Raw genomic sequence first — 22,407 nt, 5'->3', positions numbered from 1 at the left:
GGATGTGGGACTTGCAGTACAAAAAGTGGGGTGTCTGATCATCCTTCCCATTATTTCTGAGGACAGAGAGAAGGGGGAGAGCCAGTGGGTTCTCCTTCCACAGATAAAATAGGTGATAAGGAGGCAACTGTGGCTTCTGGGATGACTTAGGAAGGAAAGTGGGGTCAACAGATCAAACACAAGGGCAAGGAGAACTGGTGAGGCTAGAAACTTTGGGCCCATCTAGATTTCATAACCTCCCCCACCACCCAGCACCCACATTGCCTTTCCGCTGGGCTGGGTCCCTAAGGACCAGCAATCCATCTTCGCAATAGCATTTTTATCAGCAATCAAAAGAAAGGCTACCAGAAAAAATATGCCCTCAAGAGTTTCAACCTGGGGAGATAATTCGCCCCAAGACGAAATGATTTGCCGGTAACTTTGAGATCAAGGCAGCATCTCCTTAGGAGCTTGGAGGAAGTGAGATGCTTAAAAAGATGTGGAAAAATGGAACCCCAGCAGCTTCACAGGCAGGGGGCCAGTGAATTTTCCCCAGAAAGTAGTGGTCTGTGATTATGTCTTTGCCCCAGTAAGCAAAATGCCTGCCCCGAGACCAAGCACTGCCTTGGCACAGGGCCCAGAAAGCCCCTAAAATGTGTCTTATTGGAGCAACTTAATTTCCTCGCCAAAGACCATCCTTCGGTAGTGTTCTCGGCAAAAGTGCCGTTCCTTTTCCCATATCATGGAAGGAAAGTGGATCAAGCTTCATTCCACATGACCTCAGACCCGGTATGCCGATGAGAAAAATGTCATCTTTAAACACACAGAGAAATTAGACGAACAATAAAGATGCCTTTGGATAATGGATCCAAAATCAAAACCTGAGCAGTTTCCAGAACTATCCCCAAGAAAAAAGAGAAATGTTCACATCTATCAACCAGAAAATACTGACGTTTCACTTGTCAGCTCTGTAGTGCTTCTGGACAGACATCTTGGCGTTGGCATCAACTTGATTTCATTATAAAAGCCTTGATAAATACATCCACCAAAGTATGTCCAGGAAGTGGCCAGAATGGAGAAAAGACTTAAAAGGGTGCGTAGATGGCAGATCAGCGTCTCCCAATATCTAGGGGCTCTCAAAGGGGATAGGGAGCTAACTGCATTGGCCCCAATGCAAGATGGAGCAGAGATGGGATTGTGTCCCAAGAAAGGGAAAAACTTTCTTACAATTAAAAATTCCCTACAATAGAAGGAACTGCAGTAGGAGGTAGTGAGCTCTACCCCTGGAGGTATGCAAGCAGAGACTGACCAGACTTCCAGGGATGCTATGGAAGATGCTACTCCTGCACTGGAAGGGAGGCTGGATCTGGGGATGCCTAAAGTCCCTCCTCAACTCCAAGATCCTCCATATTCTGGCCTTGGGTCCTCTCCCACACTGCGCTCCACATACTTTCCCTGGGCCCTTGGCCCCACTGCCTCGTGCCTCACAGGTGGTGATGAGGGTCAGGAGAGATGCCAGGGTGTCCTGTTCATGCAGACACGAATGGGAATGAATGGCTTAATCATGAGCCATGTTCTCAATCAGAAGCATGATTCCAAGGATTCTGGGTCATTGTGTATGGGCAGTTTCTCAAGTTCCTGGTGGTGTCCACTGTGTAGAACTGTGTACCTAGGGAGGAAGGCAAGAAAGCATGAGAATTCAACAGGCGTCCTTCAAATGCCCCCAAGAGAGTGTTCCCACCCACTGCCGTTGACTTCCTTTCTACCGCATGCTTCTGAGAGCATGGTGAGGTGGGGCCGTGCATGGGGGGGGGGGGGGACATCAAGAGGGAAGTCCCCAGAACTAAAAATCCAAGTTGCAAGCTAAGTTTCCTCCACCAGGGAGGGTTCTGAATTCAGTAATATCAAAGTGCTGAGATTCATAAAGTTCTCAGAGTCTGAGAGACAGAGTAACTGTATTTGTTTCTTGATTCCTTTTGGTGACATTTGGGAAAGTTAATCAATTAGACGATCAAACAGCCTGTTGACGCCGAGCATCACCGTGAAATTTACTACTTGACAAGTGTTTATTATTTGTCTGCAGCATCACACAGCTGCACTCATATGTTAAGTGCCTTTAAATCCATCTCAATTGCAAGTGGGTCCTATCATCAGTAACCCAGATTCCAGCATCTGGCAGTTATTCTTATGAAATTTCTACAGAGTTTCGGAGCACGACCACGGCTCACTTCCCTCAGGCCAATCTCAAGCCCATTCAGTAGAACAAATAAACACATGCCAGTTATTTGGCATCATATGTTGACAATCCACTTGGCCATGGCTTCTCATGAATTACATTAATGCTTTGTTTTGAATTATAATGAATTATTTCTGACTTCTAGTGACTGATTGGTATTTACCAGGTACCGTACACAAACTTCTCCAGTGTCACCTTATTTAATCTTCATAACGGAACACGGTATCATATTTTGCAGTTGAACAAAGTGACACAGAGCTTCAGTGACTTGTCCAAGAGAATAAAGGAATAGATGAAGAAAAAGTCAACCAAACTCTATCTGATGCCAATACCCATGTTCTCACACAACCCTTGGACCAGGTATGGACTTAGAACAGTGGGTCTCAACAGGGACAACTAGGAGACATCTTTGGTCGTCATGGCCCTTATGCAAGGGCATCTAGTGGGTGGAGACCAAGGTGCTGCTAGACATTGTGCAACACACAGCACAGTGTCCCACAACAGAGAGTTACCTGGTCCCAAATGTCCATAGAGTCATAGCTGAGAAACCCTGATCTTGAATAAAAAGTCCTCTGAGCTGGCAGAAAGCAGATGTTAGCTGAGGAACAAAGACAAGGTGACAGACACGAGTCTGAGCTCTCAGAGAACTGTCCACTGAAGCTGCCGCTGGGCTTGAGGCTTGGTGGGGGAGGTGGGGGAGGTGGGGGTGGGACTTGAAAAACCACCTGCTAGCACCTGCTAGACGAACGTTGGGAAGACGAGAGTGGAAATGGCTCTAGAGAGAAAGATCATGCACTTCTAATGAGGTTGACCAGGCAAGGTGTCTCGGGGAGGTATTTGACTGAAGACCTCAGGGAAATCAGTGTTTTAGCTACTGAGTCATTAATGCTCAGCCCCAAAACCATTCCTCTATGCTTGGCTTTGTAAGGATGCTGCAGAGTATCAGCTTCGTATGGGGCTCCAACTGGGCTTCTCCACCAGGGGGCGCTGCAGGAGGATGGACGCCTGGGAGAAGGCACAGGGCCTTGCTCCTCTGGCGGGCACCATCCCAGCCAGTCTTCTTCAACCCCGCAGCTGAGTCCAGTTCTCAGTCTAACCCTTGTATAAGCAGCTTCATGGCAGCCCCTGAAGGACGGCAGCGCCAGCTGGCCAGCGCCTCCTCTTCAGGGGTCTCTGTCTCTGCTGTGCGGGGTCCCTCCTCTAAGTTTCTGTTCCATCTGTTTGCTGTCCTGTCCTCTCAGCCCTGGAAGCAGTAGTTGCCTCAGACGCAGCTCGAGGGACTGAGGAAGTAAGCTGGGCCCCAGGCACCATTTTCCATAATCACATGCATTGTTTCATTTTTATCATTTACTCTTCTCAACTCTAAGTGGTACCTACAATACTTAAACCCATTTTATAGATGAGAAAACCGAGACTCAGAGAAGCAAAGCAATTGAGAGAAGGCCACAGTGTCCGTGATGCCTGACCTCAAAACTCTTAACCCTTTACCCTGTTTGTGGCCAGTAAATAACTTTCACAGGCCATCCAGGGCACCCCCTCCCACACCAAGTTCATGTGAAGAGGGTGTCCTGGTTGAAAACGAAAACTGATACACGTGATCACATTAGAAAATGTGCTTTCACGGGATGTAGTCACGTCTCTCCAGCAGCCTTTGCTCTATCTCTCCTAAGCGTCTGCTTCTCATGTGCCCTTGAGCAGATAGTTCGGGAATGACTAGAGGAGAGGTGTGGACCTGGAGCGGATATTGCAAGTGGAGGTTCCCCTTAGCCAGAGCACAGCTGAAGGGCAGCAGCCTTTTGAGAGATGGGGGTCGGCAGAAGGACATGCTTTCTAGTTATAACACGTGTGTGGGGAGGGTCCTCACCGTGGTGTGGCGGGTCGTACGCACAGGATGGAGGAAACAGTCTGAGACTTTAGTGGCAGGACCGAATGAGCTGCAATGGAGTCTGGCCCGAAGAGGTACTCTCTAGGCTTGGGTATACATTCCCAAGTCTCCATGAGATACAGATCTTTAATGTGATGTTTTCACTTTCATAGTCTATGGGTATTTTAGCAGATCCAGGGGTCATCAGGACAGCCACATGATGAACCTACACTGCCTTGGGAATTCGGATCCCACACCTGCATGAGGTTCACCCTGATGTCGCCCCGACACTGGCAAGCTTTAGGTTTTGTCTCTGCAAGTAGAATGCATGAACCTCCAGCAGTCTGTAAGTATATTCATAGGGATCTACACATCCCCAGTTTGAGGACCAGTGGGGAAAAGGAGGCACACTTAATGGATTAACCAACCCCAAAATAGAACAGCCTTCAAGCCCTGACGCGACCATCTGCTGGTCGTGTGAGCTGGTCAAGGAGGTCAGTTCCACCCACCTTACAGCTTCTTTGTGATGATAAAATTACCTTCTCTAAAGGGCTTTGCAAAGGGCTGGATGCATAGTAGATACTGGTATCTTCACTGTTAAGGAAACCAAGGTTCAGAAAAATATGACTTTCCTAGGGTCCAAGAAGTAGTTACACATGGGATGGTTAAGAATACAAACTCTTAATGCCTGAGTAAATCCTGGCTCTGACAGTCACCAACTCTGGGAATTACTACAATTCACAGGGTTGTTGTGAGCATTAGATGAGATAATGCACACAAAATGCTTATTAGAATATGATGGCCAAGTAGTAAGCACTCCATAAATGTTAATGAGCGCTGTTGCAACTTGACATTGGACATAAAACTTGAAGCCAGTTCTTGATCACTGATTTGGTGCAGAAATCATTCTTTAGTAATTGATCAGACATTTGTTCACCTAGCAATTGATCACAGAGCCAGAAGAAACCTTCATGATGGGTTTACAGATAAAGAAAGAGCCCCAGAGACAGCCTGTCATCTGTCAGAGTGGCAACAGCCTCTCGGTTCGGTTTGGTTTACGATCTTACTTGGCGTTCTGCAGCTGTGCTGAGTAGAATGCAGACCCCAGATGCGTGGGTGTAAACCTGGGCAGTTTCAAGTCCAGATGAAAAAAACTCACGGCTGTTTCCCAAGCAACGGCGAGGCAGGAGGGAGCTCCCTTCAAGCTGGGTTGCTTCCCCCCTTAGCATTAATTTACTCAAACATGAAGGGAGCCACATTAGGTTTGGTAATTACCTGAGTCTACAATTCATTCACTGAACAATTAGCATGGCACTTAGAGCAGCTTGGATGCAATAATTAGTCGCATAATAATAGCCCCCTCTGCCTGCCCAGCCTGGCATTTTAAGGAAATGATTAGACTTTATTCCACGTCACCCCAGTGCTCCCCCGGCATGGCAGTGCTCACATGGGGTGCCTGCCAGAGGTTTTAATTATTAAAATAGGACATGCATGGGTTTAAAGGGATTCAACCCTAAGGCAGAGTTTCCTGAAGCTGGAGCCCTAACACCTGGGAACAGAAACCTCACATGGGGCATTTTCTTGATTTTGGGAAGAATGAGACTTTCAAGTCCTTGGCCTTTTTCATTCGGCCACTTATTTATTTAAAAACAGGGGCACATGGTGGCTCAGTGGGTTAAGCCTCTGCCTTCAGCTCAGGTCAAGGTCTCAGGGTCCTGGGATCGAGCCCCAGGTTGGGTTCTCTGCTCAGCGGGGAGCTCCCCTCTGCCTGCCTCTCGGCCTACTGTGATCTCTCTGTCAAATAAAACAAACAAACAAACATATTTTCAGTGTCTACCATGGTCTAGGAACTGTGCCACGCCCCAGAGACATAAGGGTGGTGAAGAAAATCCGCAGAGTCTCTGTCCTTCTGGAGCCCGCAGTGTGGCACTGGAGATCCACGGTCAGGTGCAAAGTCACAGCCTCAAGAGGTGTTGAGACGGGATGTTTGGGCTTGCCGTGAGACCATGTCACAGGGACACAGGTGAGGCTGTGCATCAGGGTCTTGTGGGCCAGGAAGCAGTGGAGATGAGAACTGAAGGGTAGGGAGGGGTTCAGCAGGCCAGGGGAGGGGGAGGCTGGCAGAAGGACCACTGCCACAGGGGTGGGTGGGCGCTTTGAGGGTCGATCAGGCTGCGGGTCAGTCTAAGATGAGCACGAAAGCGTGGTGAGGCTCAGCACACCATGGATGGCTTCACTCGGCTGAAAGCCACGGAAAGCTAGCCACAGCTGTGAGCAGAGCAGGTGCACGAGGACTTCCTGTCTGGAAGAACACTCCAGCTGTGGTGTATAGAATGGACTGGAATGAGGGTGGAGCGGGAACCCAGAAGTAATTTAGTAGATGTATTAGCTTCCTATTGCTTCCGTACAAACAGCTACAAATTCATTGACTTAAAAGAACACAAATTAATTACCTTACAGTTCTGGGGATCAGAAGTCCAAAATGGGTCTCACTGGGCTACAGTCAAAGGATAGGGTAAAGCTGCATTCTTTCTGGAGGCTCTGAGGAGAAGCCCATCCCTAAACTCTTGTGAAGGTTTTGAGCAAGGCTTGGTTTATGGCCACCCCGCCCTGCCCTCTGCTTGCATCGGCACACCCCCTCCTGCCTCTCGTCGTAAGGGTGCTTGTGAGTACAGGGGCCTCGTGGACAATCCAGGATAATCTCCCCATCTCAAGATGCATAGCTCAATCACATCTACAAAGTCCCTTTGGCCAAGTAGGTAATAGATTCTCAGGATTTGGGGGTTAGGATGTGGGCCTCCTAGGACAGCCATTATGTCACACGCCACACATAATTCTCAAGGTGTCCGGAGGTGGCTCAGAGATATTGGATGGGACAAGTGGGGGTGTTGAGAAGTCAGATTCAGGACATGTTTATCTTGAAGGGTCCGCTGATGCCTCACCCATGGGGGCAATGGGGGTGTTTGGCGTTTGAGGCACAGCATGAGTGAAGCAAAGGCAGGGAGATAGGACCGAGCACAGAGTGGTATGCTTTTTGGAGGAAGGGTGGAAGTTCTAAGAATATATCCTATATGGTGAGGTGAGAGTGCTGGGAAATGAGGCTTAAAGGAGGGTGAGATGGCATTATTGGGGATCTTAAAAGCTGGGCTAAGGAGGTTGGGCTGATTCCTTAGGTGATGGAGACTGAGATGAACACTGACTGCACTGTGGGAAATGGGAGGGATGGTCAGGGCACTGAAACCAGCGTGGAGGCTCCCTCGTCTGGGAAAGTTGAGGTCATGAGCAAGGCTAGCAGCAAAGAAAGGAGAAAGAGGACCTTGCAGAGAGTGATGGGAAGGACGCCATCATGGATGGCACATGGGGACCCACTATGAAGGGTGCCCCAGTGAGCCTGAGTTTAGTCGGGGCAACTAAGTGGATGCCATTCATGAGGGAGCCCCCGACCACCCAGAACCTTCTCTTCTCTGGTAGAGACATTTTCAGTTCCTCAACATTCCTCACACATCAGAGTTTTCACTCTCCTCAGTTTCTTGGTTGTTCCATTCTGGACTAGCTTACCTTTGTAAGGTGGCTAAGGGTCCCGGGCCTCAGACCCTCCCCTTGATTATGTATCAGTGCAGTCAGGATAAAAATCCACATTTATGGTCCAGGTGTCCATTTTCACACAGGTATTTATAACTATTCTGAAACAGAATAGTCTGCTCCCCTCACACTCCCACCCCATACTTTCAAGGGTACACAATCTCCTAAATGTGCTTCTTCACCATAAGATCCAGCTGTGGCACCCAGCCCCTGTCTCCCACATTTTGAGGCATGATCTCCACCCCGGCAGCAGGCCAAAGCTAGAGCATTCCTCTTCCATCTCCAGAGAAGACGTGACTGGGGATGACGTCAAGACACCGTGTCAGGCTCTTACTGCTTGAACAGAGAATGGGTAGGGCTGGCTGAGGGAGCCGGGTTTGGCCCATATATTCACAGAGGCAGAGAAAAGTGGTCCAGAAAGAGAAAAGACTGAAGTTGATGCGTAGTACACAGCAGGCCAGACATTATGGCCTCTGAGAGATGAAAGAGGAATGCCAATCCCTAAAAGCACCCCGTTCCTTATTTCAGCCCCAGGGAAGACCAGTAAACTTCCTGCTCTGAGGTCTCTGTATCTCCCCAATAGATCTCTCTTTGTTTTCCTTCAGGGAGCATGAATGGATTTACAGCCTGTGGTAGATACTATGAATTATATATTTTAAAGCCAGTGCCCATACTCTCTTCTTTCTTTCTGACACGGGATGTCTCTTAGTAGAGGCAAAAGTGCTCGATGCATTGCAGCTGAGGGCTTGGCCAGTGATCTTCTCCTGGTGGACAGGACCCGATGGTCTGCTAGGGGAGTCTGCTGAAAAATGTTTTCATACTGAATGAAAGTCAAGTGCAAGAAAAGTCTGCCTTATCTTTGAGCATTTGATTATGGCTATGGTTTTTGAGGAGAATGCAGTGTTTGGAGCTGTTGCAGCTATTTTGTGACCATAAGAGCATCATCCCAAGATGAAAACTAACAGGATGAGAATGGCAGAGTGGAAAGATAAAAAGGATACAAAGCATCTGGGTCCTCCGTGCTGCTGTTGACTTAATGGATTAACCAACCCCGAAACTACCCAGCTCTAGACTTTCTATCTTGTATAAATGATCTCCTTGTTTAAGTTAATTTTAGTTAGTGTTGCAGATTGTCCTTGTAGGCCAAAGTGTTCTGAATGATATGATGTCCATGCTCCCTGTCTTTCATGTCTACAGACACTTCCCAAATTCTGCCACATTCAAATCCTACCTCTCCTTAAAGACCCAGTTCATGCCCACCAGGAGGTCTTCCAGAAGCCTTCTACACTATCCATCAGCAGTTAGTGTCTGTAGAAATACAAATTATCTGTTAATGTCAGGTGTTTGATTGGACATATCTCTCACCTCTTAACACTCCTTAAAGGGAAGGTCCCTATCTTATAAGAGGTAACGATCTTTCAGCCCTCTATACCAGACCCTGCACTAAGTGCTTGGAAAATAATATTGTATTTAATGCTTACAATGACTCTATGGTGTCAGCACCATTATTTTATATATTTCCATTTCACAGATGTGGAAACTGAAACTCAAAGAGCTTTGACTTGCTCTTGACTTTGACTTGCAGAGGTCATTCAGCCTTCAATGGGCAATGCCAAGATTCAAATCCACATGTGTTGGAATCCGGAGCCCTTTTTGCTGTTAGTAATTCCCAACGTTATTCCTTCTTAATTCTTGCTATAGAGCTCAGGACACCTCCCACAGAGCGCAGAATATCATGGAATCTATAGAAATGGAAAGCACGTGAATACATTACAGAATGAGACAGTCCTCCCTGGCATTGCTTGGCATTTATATTGATTACAGAGGACGTTGGCAGGTCTTCTGTCCCTGGTCCTCACGTGGCTCTGTGTATTGTCCTGCTCAGATAATCTCTGCCTCTCTGATGTGCTTTTCATCTTTTATGTTCCATGCCATAGCTTCTCAGGGTGTGTGTGGGGGGGTCCCCTCCACATTTGGAAATGGCCCTGCTTGTGGGTAGTTTTGGTTCTCAGTCTCTCCATGGGAAGGAGACTGAGAAAGCTACCTTTGCACGAAAATCACATCATGGGCTGGGGTCGTTCCCATGGAAACACCCTGGCAGAGAAGCTGGGAGTCTGAAGATGAAGAAAGCCATGTTTTCCAGCTGGTAGAGGATTGAAAGTATTATGCACTAAATGCATCCCACCCCAAATATGTCCCTAACTCCCAATAGGATGGTATTTGCAGGTGGGGCCTTTGGGAGATAATTAGGTTTAGGTGAGGTCTTGAGAGTGGGGCAGCCATGAAGAGATTAGAGCTCTTATAAGAAGAAGAGAGACCATAGCACCTTCTCTCTCTCTTCTTCCCTCCCTGGTTCTCTCTGCCGTGTGAAGACTCAGTAAGAAGGTTACCTGTCTGCAGGACAGGAAGAGGATTCTCACCGGGAAACGAATCTGCTGGCTCCTGGATCTAGAACTTCCCAACCCCCAAACCTGTGAGGAATAAATGTTGGTTAGGCCACCCAACCCATGACAGTTTGTTATGGCCACCCTAGCAGACGAGTACTGAAGATCTTAAGGAGCCAAAGCAAAAATGTGCAGGGAGAAAGAAGGAAACAACTGGCTATGTTAGAGAGAGGGGACGTTTTGTCTTTAGGAGATTAATTCGGAAAAACCCGAGGCATCAAGAGAAAATAAATACCAGAAGGGTGGGAGCCAGTGGGTGCTTCTGTGAATCTTTTACTAACACTTCATTTATCTAGAGGTCAAGCATCCAGTGATCTTACCTATCCAGAGACCTGACTGAGAGGTTTTTATTTGTTTTTTTTTTTTAAAGGCCTCTGAATCATCAGAGTAGCTGTCGCAAGTGTGCTGGCTTGTCTTAGCCCTCCTTGGTTTTTCACTCAGAGAATATTTACATGGGTTTGTGTGTAACTCTAAGAAGTTTGGTTCTTCTTCCACACATGGCAGATCAGAGCTCGCTAGAGCTGGACAGACAGGCTGCCGCACAAAAGGACAGTGGATGTGTGCAAAGAGCAAAGAAACAGAAGCAAGTTGGCAGAAATTGACCCAGTGAAGCCAACAGCGGTCACTTGGTGAAGACGAAAATGTTTCAGTCCATCTCTCTAGGCTGTGACTGTACTAGGATGCCTTAATACAGGAAAGCCAAAACCACAGCTTTGAATAAAGTGGCTCCAAAATCTGATTCAATACTGGGGAATCCAAATAAAGTCTGTAGTTCCGTGGCTAGTGTTGGGAAAATGCTAATTTTCCAGCTTTGATCAACTATCCATGGTTGTGTAAAATGTTAGCGTTGGGGAAAGCTGTGTGAAAGGTGTACGGGAACATTCTGTACTATCTCTGGACTGTTCTTCCATGGATATAAATGTGTTTCCAAATAAGAGGCTAATAAAATACTATCAAAAATCACCCCCCTTGATTTGGTCACAGTCACTTGTTTAAGAAGGCTGAAGGGTGGTGCGCCTGGGAGATGCCGCCGGGGAAGCCGCTGACTCTTGAGTCTGGCGAAGGTCGTGATCTCAGTGTTGTGGGATCCAGGCTTGTGTTGGGCTCACACCTGGTGAGGAGTCGCTGGAGAGTCTTCCTCCCTCCCCCTCGGCCCCTCCCCCACTTGTGTTCATGCACTCGCTCGCTCACTCTCTCTCTCTCTCTCAAATAGATAAATCTTTGAGAAAAAGGAAAGATGAAGGAGTTCACCACTCATAGCCGAGAGACAGGATGAATGGGGACCTGGGATGACCCAGATGACAGAGGTTCTGAGGACCGTGATTTCACAGAGTGAATCCAGCTCCGGCGGGGGCCCATCTCCCAGAGGCCCGGGGAAGGCTGTGCTCCCAGAACACGGAAGAAGCCCCAGACAAAATCTAAAAATTAAAGCATAGAAAAAGAAAGAAAGCTCCCAAACCATACATTTCTCCAGCCTTCAGATCAATAGCAGTCGAGGTCCAGAAGGAAGTCTGGGCGTGGCGGGTTTCTGGCAACAATTGTGATGTTTCCCTGTCAGGTGACGTGTCCATGGGACAAGCGGGTCCAGTGAAGACAGAAGAACAGGCAGAGACCAAGGACATGGTGTAGAAAGAAGTGACGAGACAGACATAGACAGACTCAGAACACAGACAGTGACAGACTTACAGAGTCAGACAGGAACTGGTCTATTGCAGAAGAGCAGGAGGAAGCCGGAGACAGGGGAGCAGCCGCTTTTAGTTGAAACAGAAAACAGCCACAGATGAGGGAGAGCCAAGCAGAAGTTGAGAAAGAAAAAAGAAAGAAAACACAGAGGTTAGTGGACAGGGGATCTTAGCCTAAAGGACTATTCCAGCAGCCTCAAAGTGCCTTTAGGGAGGATAAAGCAGGGAGCATAATTATTGCACAACATGGTTACGTCACACTGTCTAGAAAGTACTTTACTAGTAGGCATCTCATGTGGGTCTCACAGCAGCCTGGGAAGGGTCACTGTGTAGGTGACCCCCTGAATTTACCATGGAAGGTCACCGGCCTAAAGAGCGCAGTCTCCTGTCCACAGGTACCCAGCAGCGAACACCGCTGAAAGCCACATGTTCCGAGTCAACCTTGTAGCATGATGGGTCTCCAGGACGCACAGACAGCCACCCCCTCCCCCCGCCTCCCCTTCCTCTTCCTCATCACTAGCCCCCATTTCCTGAGTCCTTATGGCTGCCAGGTTCCATCCTGCATTTCTTATGTGAACGAGGAGTAATCCCATATCATATTCACCACCACCTGTGAGGCAGGGTGTCCTGTCCCCGTTTTCTGATGAGGAACTGAGGCTTTGAGGCAATGTGACCAAGCTAATCTGGTGAGCAAGAGGGAAAACACGGCTCGACCCCCAGGGCCTGACTCAGAAGCACATACCTTTAAACTGCAAGCATCTCGAATCTGAGCCTCGATTCTAGAATCCTGGTCGTCCTGTCCATTCCACCCCTGGCCTTGCCCCAGCCCGCGTCTGACTCTGGGCCAGGAAAGCAATGAGGCTCTTTTTTTTTTTTTTTTTTTAAATTGAGCTCTGGGTCCCATTCTAAGAAGGAAGAGCTGTCCATGGCTCCCTCCTGTTTCCCAGAGATACCCTGAAGCCCTGTACTAGGAAACCCCACCCAAATATCTATCTCCTTCAGGGCTCTAGGCTCTATAAGGCTCTCTTAACTCTGCCCATGCTCCCCCGTAGCAAACATCAAGTTCCACTTTAGATGAGACAAGCAGTTAAGAGAAAGCCAGGATCCCGCACTTAGGATTTCTAAGGGCAGTCTGATAAAATGATTCGCCATAAGGTTAAAAAGTACAGAACATACCCTCTTCAGCTCTACTCTCTCTTCTTTAGCTCATCCCCTGTGATAGGTCTCTGTCAAAGAATCTTTGAAAATATCTTTGGGTAGATATGGCTGCTTTCTCCATTCAGCTACCTCTGACGATGTCAATATGATAACGCCTTTCCTTCTTGTAAACAGACATCGCATTTCCTGCTTCTATAATTTATTTGACAGTATAAGCTGCCTTGTGACAGGCCTTGATGTAGCTTAATGAAGTGCAACCTATATGCGCGTTTACCTGGTATGTTTCCCCATAAATTACAAGCCGCGGCTTATTCATCTTACTGATCATTATTTGCTAGGCAATGCTGATTGAGAGTCAAACGTCCAGAATTCTAATCTCAGCCCCACTGCTCAGTAGGCCCTCAACCTTGGACCTCCCCATGTCTCAAGTTCCTCACCTGTACCCCAGAAATCACTGAACATAGCACAGGGAGTGTTAACAGAAGCAAAGCACGCTCACCACATGCACGGGACTCAGTCAATACGAGCTGGCACTATTCTCTGCAAACTTTCAGTTAACGATGTGCTTAAATGGCAACTCGGACCCTCAACTTTTGCTTCCTTCAACTGGTTCTCTCCAGTCCTTCGTTAGCACTGTGACATGTCTCCTAGTCCTTCACTAACAAAGCTCTCTAGGGTTTACTGTGGGAGCGTTCTGAATATTCTGTGAAATTCTTCAATTTCAACAATACACAGGCTGGTGTGAAAATGTGGGAAAGTAGGAAACTTTCATTAGGCCATAAATAATCGGTTGAAGACTTAAATGTCTGGTTATTGGTTTGCCTGACATGCTTCTCTGGAAGTCAGACTATCAGAACCCAGGGGCTCAAATACCAAAAGCCATGGTGTGTTTTATGCAAGAGGAGTGGAAATCACCCCTTCTCTCTGGGTCCTCCACCCCCAGTCCTACTGGTGTAGGGCTGGGATTACTCACAGGATAATAGAACTGTAAACTGTACAAGTAACTAATACTTGGGGGAGTGTGTGTGTGTGTGTGTGTCCTCAATATTCTCATTAAAATTTTAACTACTCTTACATATTTATTTATAACTTTTTCCTTTAAAATGCAAGCCACAATACTGTTTTTCTTGGCTATAAACCTTAAGGAGTCCAATGAATGAACTTTTGGAAGGGTGACGTGTGGGGAAGTTTATAAACATGTCTGAACATAGCAGATGCCAGCCAAAAAAACAAACAAAAAAACCAAAAAATTTTTCTTGTGAAAATCTCAGACTAGAATGTAATTCTTAACACTTTTTCGCACTGCCTGATCCTTAAAAATGGGAGATGTGATTAATTTTACACCCTGAAGTAAGGTTAAGATGAAATTTAAAATATGAATAAGAAATAAAAATTTAGATTACCAGAGATTTTATCATTTGTATTGAAAGACCTTATTGACTGTCCCCTGTCCACGTCAGCCTTGCTGGGTTAACAGGACAGTCCTCCTGGGACTTCCCACTGTTTGGGAGCTGGAGCAATCACCTAAAACCACGTCCAGTCAGATCTGTTTTTATTGACAGAGATTGTTTCTTACATTTGTACTGCAGACCGTGATCTTACAAAACCCATTTGATGTCTGTTATTTTTATACTCCCCACACACACATGAGGTGGTGTGAAGATCTGAATGAAAAAAATAGGTCCCTTGTCCCCTTCCTCTGCCCAGACAGTGGGGGAGACTTTAAATGATCACACTAGACCATGCTCCCTGGGCAGGCTTACCTTTCTGAAGCATGTTCAGTCCAGACACGACCTCTGCTGGGAGCTCAGGACAGACCCAGCAAGCCGCACAAGGCGAGCTGCCTTGGCTGCTCTTCAGATGGGATGTGACTGGCCAGGGATTGGGCGGCGGTAGCCAGCTGTCTGGCAGCAGGTGTTAACGAAGCTCAAAGCCAAGCAGATAAGGCTCAGTGGCAGACAGACAGACAGGCCTGGCCGGGAACTGGGATCCTGGAATAATGGCTTGAAGCTTGGAAACACCCCGGAGAGCTCCTGCAACCTGCTTGGACATTCTGAGGTCCCTGGCTTCTTTGATCAGTTCCACTCCTGCCACTCTTAGAGGAACGCTTACTTAAAAGTGCCTTATTCACAAATATTGATTGTGTTACTATCCTGACATCATTGCCATAGGCTTATATGAGAAAACTCCATCAGGCTTAACACAGAGACCCACAGGGCTCCCTTCCCTGGGCAGGGAGGTTGTTTTCTCCTCCTGCTGCTCAGACCGACGGTTCTGTGTCTCTTAGACAACGGGTGGGGAACAAGTCACACACTGTTTCTAAAGCAAAGCTGACCACCAGGCAGACGCAGGTCATCAGCTGTCCCTAGCAGGGCGACGCCCCTTCTACAAAGTACCCTTCTAATTCTTCTGCCCTGTGCATCAGGGGCAATGCTGAAGCTCCTTTTCATGACTTCTGCAAAGACAGCCTCAGGGAGCACGACCTTCCACACCGCCCAGCGGTGGAGTCTATTTGCATCTACTGTCTTAACGAGAACCTGAGCTAATGTGGAATTACAGCTCACATCGGTCAGAAATGACAGGGACCCTTCCATGAGCAAACCTGGAGATGTTCCCTATTTCTAGTCATGAGCTCACTCTCACGATACCTACCACTCTGATCTTAACAACCTGCTATACACATCACTTCCAGGAAGCGCTTTGCTCAGATATGTTTTGGCTTTTGGCCAGAACCAAGTACAATACAATACGCCTCTGACCACACCAGCTCTGTTGTCAAAAACGTGCTGACTTCCCCTCTCACGCTTCCCCATGGCAGGTAGCTTAGCTGGTCGCTAGTGGCAGACTGAAGTCTGGCACATCCTGAAGCCAACTCTGTCCTGAATGGATGTATTGGGAGGGTGGGTGCTGGCGGCTGTTGATGAATTTCACTCTCGGCAGCATAAACAATGAGGTCCTAAAGTGGGGGGGTTGTGTTTGTTTGCTCAGGGCTTTTTCCATTAGGCTTGGTCATCCACGGTTGGCTGGTTACATATGCGGTCCTAAGATCAAATGGCTGGAATCCAATTATCCCAGCTTCCTGTCTGCAGAGCCTTGCCAGGGAAGAACACAGTCATGTTTGCCTGTCTTGTCAGGCTCCCAGGACTCAAAGTATATCAATTGGAGAAAACTAACAAACAACAGATCCTCAGATGTTTTATGGGAGAGGCAGCATGGTGTGGAGAGAGGACACGCTGGTCCAGAATGCAAAATCTACACTCGCCCTTATTCTCTCAATTCCTGGCTCAGCGTCTAGACCTTCCCTTCCCTGAGTTCAGTGCCTTAGTTATTAGTGGGGGATGGTAACACCAACTGCTGGGTTGCTGGGAGCTTCTGGTAGGATGATGTAGGTGGTCATGGAGATTGTAGTAACGAGGGTAGTTGACATTTCCTAGTACCTTCTGTGAGAAGGGCACCGTACTAGGTGCTCAAGAGATGCTCTCTCATTTAATACTTACAAATGCCTTTGGAAGAGTTGGTGATGATGGCCATATGATTTTAATAGCAATGGTTAACATTTCTTCAGTGTTTACCTTAGACCAGTCTCAGCTTCATGTGTAAGCCCTAGATCATGAGCAGTAAGTGTTATCACTGCTTCCTGACATTGGAGGAAAGTTAGAGGCAGAAGTTGGCTAATCTGCTCAAGATTGTGCTGCTGGGAAGAGGCCACAGGGAATCAAACAGGCATCCTGATTTAGAGCAGGAGTTGTAAACTTTTCCTATACAGGGCTAGATGGAAGTACGTCAGGTCATCGTACTATTACAGGGCTGACTTCCTCAGGCACGGAGGTCCTGTCATCCTCATACAGTCTCTGTTGCATATCCTTCTTCTATTTCGCTTGTTCTTTTTCTGTTTGGTTTTATGTTGTTGATTTTTTGCTTGTTTTTATACCCTTTGCAAAAGTGAAAACCACTCTTAGCTCAAGGGTGATGAGAAACAGGCCGATGGTTAGACGCGGCCCATAGTAGTTTGTTGACGCTTGCTCTAGAAAGAATTTTACTTTTACAAATAAAAAAAAACAAACCTCAAGTGGTTAAGTTCCTGAGGTTAAGATTCAAATCCAGTTTGTGTCCTTCCAGAAACTGTCAACAGCCTTCATGGGTGCTTTGAAAATGGAAGGTATTCTCACTGAGTTAGCGATGCTGGACTCAACCCAGTCAATTTCCAAAGAGAACAGTCTTTTTCCTCTTGGAACAGACTTAGGAACAAGCCAGAAGTCTGAGATTTGGCAGGCCCAGAGCAGAGGACCATGCCCGACATACACATCGCCACCGAGTGAAATAATTCGGAGTTCATTCAGTGATTCACCAAGGTCTCAGCCATTTGCTCAGACTCTTCTAGACCTTGCGTTGGAGTCAGAACATGAAGGCAATGACACATTCCACCATCCAGCTCAGGGGGAATCTGTAGCAGTTTATGACATAATTGCCACAGAGCTATCTGGGGGGAAAGAAAGATGTTACGAGAAGAAATACGTTCTTTGTGACAAATCACTCAACAGACAACGGTGGCAGTGGAGGCCGTATTTACGGCTTTGAAATAAATATCCCACCAACCGGAGGCCTGGCAGGAGAAAAGACTCTGTGATGTCATCAAATCAATATTGTTGTATCCACAGACACGGCCTCCCATTAAGCAGGGGTTTTCATCTTGACCTTGAGTTTCTACTTCAGAGAATAAAGGAGCTTCTTGGACATGTATCTGACAATCTGTGCCTATGTCCAGATCTTCAGGGGAAAAGCCAGAGATTTTATCCAGCTCTCAAAGAGTTTTATTGGGCCCAAAATGTTAGAACTGTAATACATTTTTTGCCGTGTAATTTTCATGTGATGAGGACAAGGGAAAGATGAAATTTTCTGGTGTGTAGTAAGTACTGGGTTTTGCAGATGTCCTTGTCAGTACGATGCTTCCTTAAGCCCTCGAGATACCCATGTGGGGTCCTCCCCCAAGCAACTCACCAGTTCCCCACTCGCCCTGGTGTGTGGGTCTGCACATCCAGTGGGAGGGTTAATCCCCAGTCCGGGCTGGCTACAGTGAGAGGCACTCAGGATCAAGCAGACCCACCACCCAGCACAAGTCTCCTCTGCTTTCTATTTCTCCCCAAGATGGGGCCTCCCGAGACCACCATGATAAGCCCTGAGGCTTTTTCCCCCATTATTAGGGCATAGCAGAATTGTATTAAACAGTAGGTGTTTTATAAAAGTCTATCTGAATGAAGTTCAGGATACTAATGAAATTGATAGCAACTACTCCTTACATTCCTAGGGTGATTAATAAGGTTGTTTCTTATTATATCTCTTTGAGATACTATCTCAAGGACACCGTCTTTATGCGCCGACCTTCTCTATGCCCTGGTCGGGCTTGGTCAATTAGAGGACATTTTTACTCGGTGTTGTTTGTTGCTGGTGGTGGTTTTGTGCTGAGATGCCTGGTTTGGAGGTTTGTTTTGTGTGTGGGCCTGAGAGCATCCTTCCTCGGGGACTGTGGTTGTAGCCCCAGGGAATTAGGTCCTGTGGACTAAGACTGAGGTGGGCTGGATTAGGCTCCACAGACAGGGTCGCCCATGAACTGGGACTTGGCTTTAACTAGCATGTGATGGGAGAAAAACACAAGTGGGCTGCAGCAGAGCTGGGAACAGCCACATAAACGACCTGACAGTTAGAGTGGGATTGTGTTTTGGGCACGGACGACACATTGATGAGCTACTGGGAATCACTTGAAGTTTCTCAGGAGCATTGTTGAATATGGAAAATTTTCATCAAATGGAAAATTGGGGGGGGGTTACTTTATTTTTTTTTTTTTTTTTAGTTATTGTGTGCCTGTGTATAACTTTAAAAATACATTAACCTAGACAGACGTAAAGGAAAAAGAATTGGAAAATAGTGTAGTTGTCTGGTATGATGGAATGGGGAATGAGCCCTGACAACTGGCAATGAAACAAAAAAGGAAAAATGAGATAAAAGACCTTTCAAAGGAAGAGAATTTGGAAACTGAATGTAGGAGGCAGAGATGGTTGAGAAATCAGGAATGACTTCCCACCAAGAGTACTGGAATAGTGATGATGATGACGGTAGTAAAGATGATGATGATAGTTGGTATTTGTTGCCCAATCCTATACATTTTAGCATATGGTTTCTTAACTGCACCCAACTTAGCACTTCTCACCTGGCTTTCTAGTTTTGGGGACCATATCTTTTCTATTTCTATTTCTATTCTATTCTATCATTTTGGGGACCATATCTTTTCTATTAACATGGAAGCCATCAAATGCCTGTGAACAACATTAATTTATTTATCTCTCCTTTCTCCACAAAAATCTTTGTCAAGTGAATAAAAAGTATTTGGTATCTGTGAAATAGGCTAGGACACTTGTTTCGTGAGGGATTTGAGGCTCAGAGGGAAAATGGCTTGCCAAAAGCCACTCAGCAGGCAGCAGAATTCAAGGGGACATCAGAGCCCATGTTTTTGTTTTTTTTTTTTTCCATCACACAGCCTGCGGCAAGTGAAACCATCAACCGCAATGGGAAGGTTTGAATAGCAAATAAATGCCAGGAAATTAGAAAATAAATAGAGACTGCTCTCCACTGAGAGGGCTACTATTAGATGAGACAGAATTCTGGAATGACTTTGGCCTTTTACTTTTATAAGCTCAATGTTTCCAGAAGGCTCTGTGTTGAGGAGAGGAGATGCTGTAATAAGGGTGGCCCCGATAAGAATACTCTTTCCTGGTTCCTTCCATTGACTCACATCCCCTTGACCACTGCCCACTCTCTGGCTGGCTGGGACAAGAAGTCCCATCAGAAATGGTGCTGTGGCTCAACCAGCCAGGGGCTTTTCACTTGAAATTAGAAAGCCCTCACTCCACTTCCTTTCCACAAAGCCTTAGTCATGGATGACTCACAGGCTTGGGACAAGTTCCTGAGGATGATAAAGACGCATTGCTTTATCAATGGCTTTGGAGGAAGAATGTGGGGTGAAGAGGGGAACAGTGTGTACTCTGGTCAAGAACTTCATCATTAAACAATGGAATATGGGTCCCCATTTGGGCCCTGTTGACCAGAAGACCATATACGAATGATTACCATGCTAACTCAGGGGACCGGGGCTGGAATGAAATGACGTAACCCCCTCATGTCATTCAATCCTGAGAAGGACTCAACTGAAATTAAATTATCTGGTCTCAACCACGTTTTTTTAAAAACACAGATAATGTCTGACCTTTCATCCAAGGCTCCAGACCAATTTAAAGGACTATCCATCCAGGCTACATGTTATGCACACATGTTATAAAACGTCTTCTAATTTCGGACTGAGTGTCTCTTCAAATTCGACGGCCTTGCTTCTGTCTCTTCCCTTCTACACAGGCAGGAAAGTAAAGCAATGATCCTCAAGACAGGCAAATCTAGGTTTGTGTCCTGGCTCGGCTCATTATTATTTGTATGACCTTGGTTAAGGAGCTCAGTGTCTTTGGGCCTCATTTTATTTGTCCACAAAATAGGGTTTATCAAATAAAATAACCATGGACACAATAATAATAATAATTTTACCAATTATCTGCCTGGGGGTGTCCTAATCGCTAGCATACACGTAGTTTGATTTAAATTATACAGTCTCATAAATTAGGTAACCTTGACGCCTCTCTTTTACTCCTGAAGAAACGGGAGCTCAGAGAGGTGAATTCCCTTGCCCAAACAAGCCAGCAAGCTGGAAAACCAAGATTCCATCCAGCCAATCCTGTTTTTTTTTTTTTAACGTTAGTAAGTTACAGAAAGGGCTGCAGAAGCACTGCCATGTCTTAGGGGCTCAAAAACTGGAGTCCCTTCACCTCTCAGCAGGTAGAGCGTTGACTATGGCTTAGGAACTTCATGAACTGGAGTAAACAAAGAGACATTTCGGTGTTCTGTAATAAGGCGACTGGGTGACAACTCGGCTTCCTGTCCCTGCTCGTCACGTTGTACTTCTCTGATCCTGCAACCCGCTTCTCTCTCCTCCTGCGTGGGAGTCATAGCCTGCCTGTTTCCAGGTCACGTGACTGACACAGACACAGCCAACACCCGCCCCTCTCACTTCTGCCCTGCCCCCAGTGTCTCAACAAGCTTCCTATAGGACTCCCCATGTGGCTTTGGAATTTCAAATTTCTCGAGATCCAGAGTAAAAATGGTAGCAGCTCCCCCTACGGGAGGTCTCCCTGCACGCCTACGCTGCACTGTTTATGAGCCCGCACCTTCATGACAACACCGGGGGAGGCACCATCATTTTCTCTGTGCGAGGAAGAAAGAGAGGCTCAGACAGTCAAGAACTTGTCCAAAGTCACACATCGCTCAGCAGTAAAGCCTGAATTTAAACCCATGTCTACCTAATGTCAAAGCCCAACGCTTCTCAAAACTTAAGCGGGAAAGGAGCAGGGACCCACCGAGCCAGTCATGTAGCAAGTTAGTTAGAAAACTGAGGGCAGGGGCGCCTGGGTGGCACAGTGGGTTGGAGCCTCTGCCTTTGGCTTGGGTCATGGTCCCAGGGTCCTAGGATAGAGCCCTGCATCGGGCTGCTCGGCGGGGAGCCTGAGTCCCTTCCTCTCTCTTTGCCTGCCTCTCTCCTACTTGTGATCTGTCAAATAAATAAACAAAATCTTTAAAAAGAAAAAAAAAAGAAAAGAAAAGAAAAGAAAACTGAGGGCAGAGGACACAGACTTGCTATCCCTTGAGCTCACCGCACTATACCTTAGCCTGAGCAATCTGGTCTTGGCCAACTCACACCCAAAATCCGGCCCAGCCATCAGTCCCTCTGTGCTCTGTGCTGTCTCAAGAAACCTCACTCGTGATGAAATGGTGGCCAGTGTTCTCTAGTAGGTCACACACCTGGAGTAACCTCGGTCTGATCCCCCACTGCGTTCAGCAAATACAAAACCTTAAGCTTAACTTCTTTTTACAAGAGACAGACAGGAACCAAAAGAGAAAAAGGAAACCTTGCATAAACCAGGGAAATAATGATATTTTAAGGCCCTAATCCTTTTTGCTCCTTTCAAGAAATACGATAAGCATCTTGATTTTACTCAAGACGGTCACAGGAAAATTCTCTTATCAGAAGGCTGCAGGCTTTGCAGTGGGTGGAGACACACCAGAGCCCCGGCCAGATTTGGAGGGTGCTGTGCGGACTCTGCGGACAGTGAAAAGCTCCAAATTCTTCCAAAGGAGCAAATTCAATGAATTTATCGGACAGCTCCAGGGCATAAAAACCTGTGATGGGTAAGAGAACCAAAAAAAATGACCCGGAAGAATGGGCCACTGTCCTCCAGGAGCTCAAACTCTTGCAGGGAAGCTCAGAATGTACATAATTAATGAACCACAGGGAAAAAGCGCCAGAGAAGAACAAATCAAGTACTTGGGGGGTTGGAATAGGTCAAAAGCCTCATGCTGTTCTGGAGG

The 22,407-nt window shown here is 46.8% G+C and overlaps 1 protein-coding gene across 2 annotated transcripts in view; it reads right to left on the bottom strand.

Annotated features, from left to right (window-relative positions):
* Positions 1-270: 270 nt before the first annotated feature.
* The window catches only part of HTR4 (5-hydroxytryptamine receptor 4), a 176,566-nt gene continuing 154,429 nt past the window's right edge, over positions 271-22,407 (bottom strand). For both annotated transcript variants that reach the window (XM_032337386.1, XM_032337388.1), the window contains one exon: positions 271-1,648. In XM_032337386.1, the coding sequence (XP_032193277.1) occupies positions 1,561-1,648 (88 nt within the window). In that variant the 3' untranslated portion in view covers positions 271-1,560. The remainder of the gene's footprint in view (positions 1,649-22,407) is intronic.

This window comes from Mustela erminea, chromosome 3 (genome assembly GCF_009829155.1).
Source record: "Mustela erminea isolate mMusErm1 chromosome 3, mMusErm1.Pri, whole genome shotgun sequence".
Lineage (NCBI taxonomy): Eukaryota > Metazoa > Chordata > Mammalia > Carnivora > Mustelidae > Mustela > Mustela erminea.
Note: the sequence above shows the minus strand (reverse complement) of the source record. Positions and strands in the feature narration are given on the sequence as shown.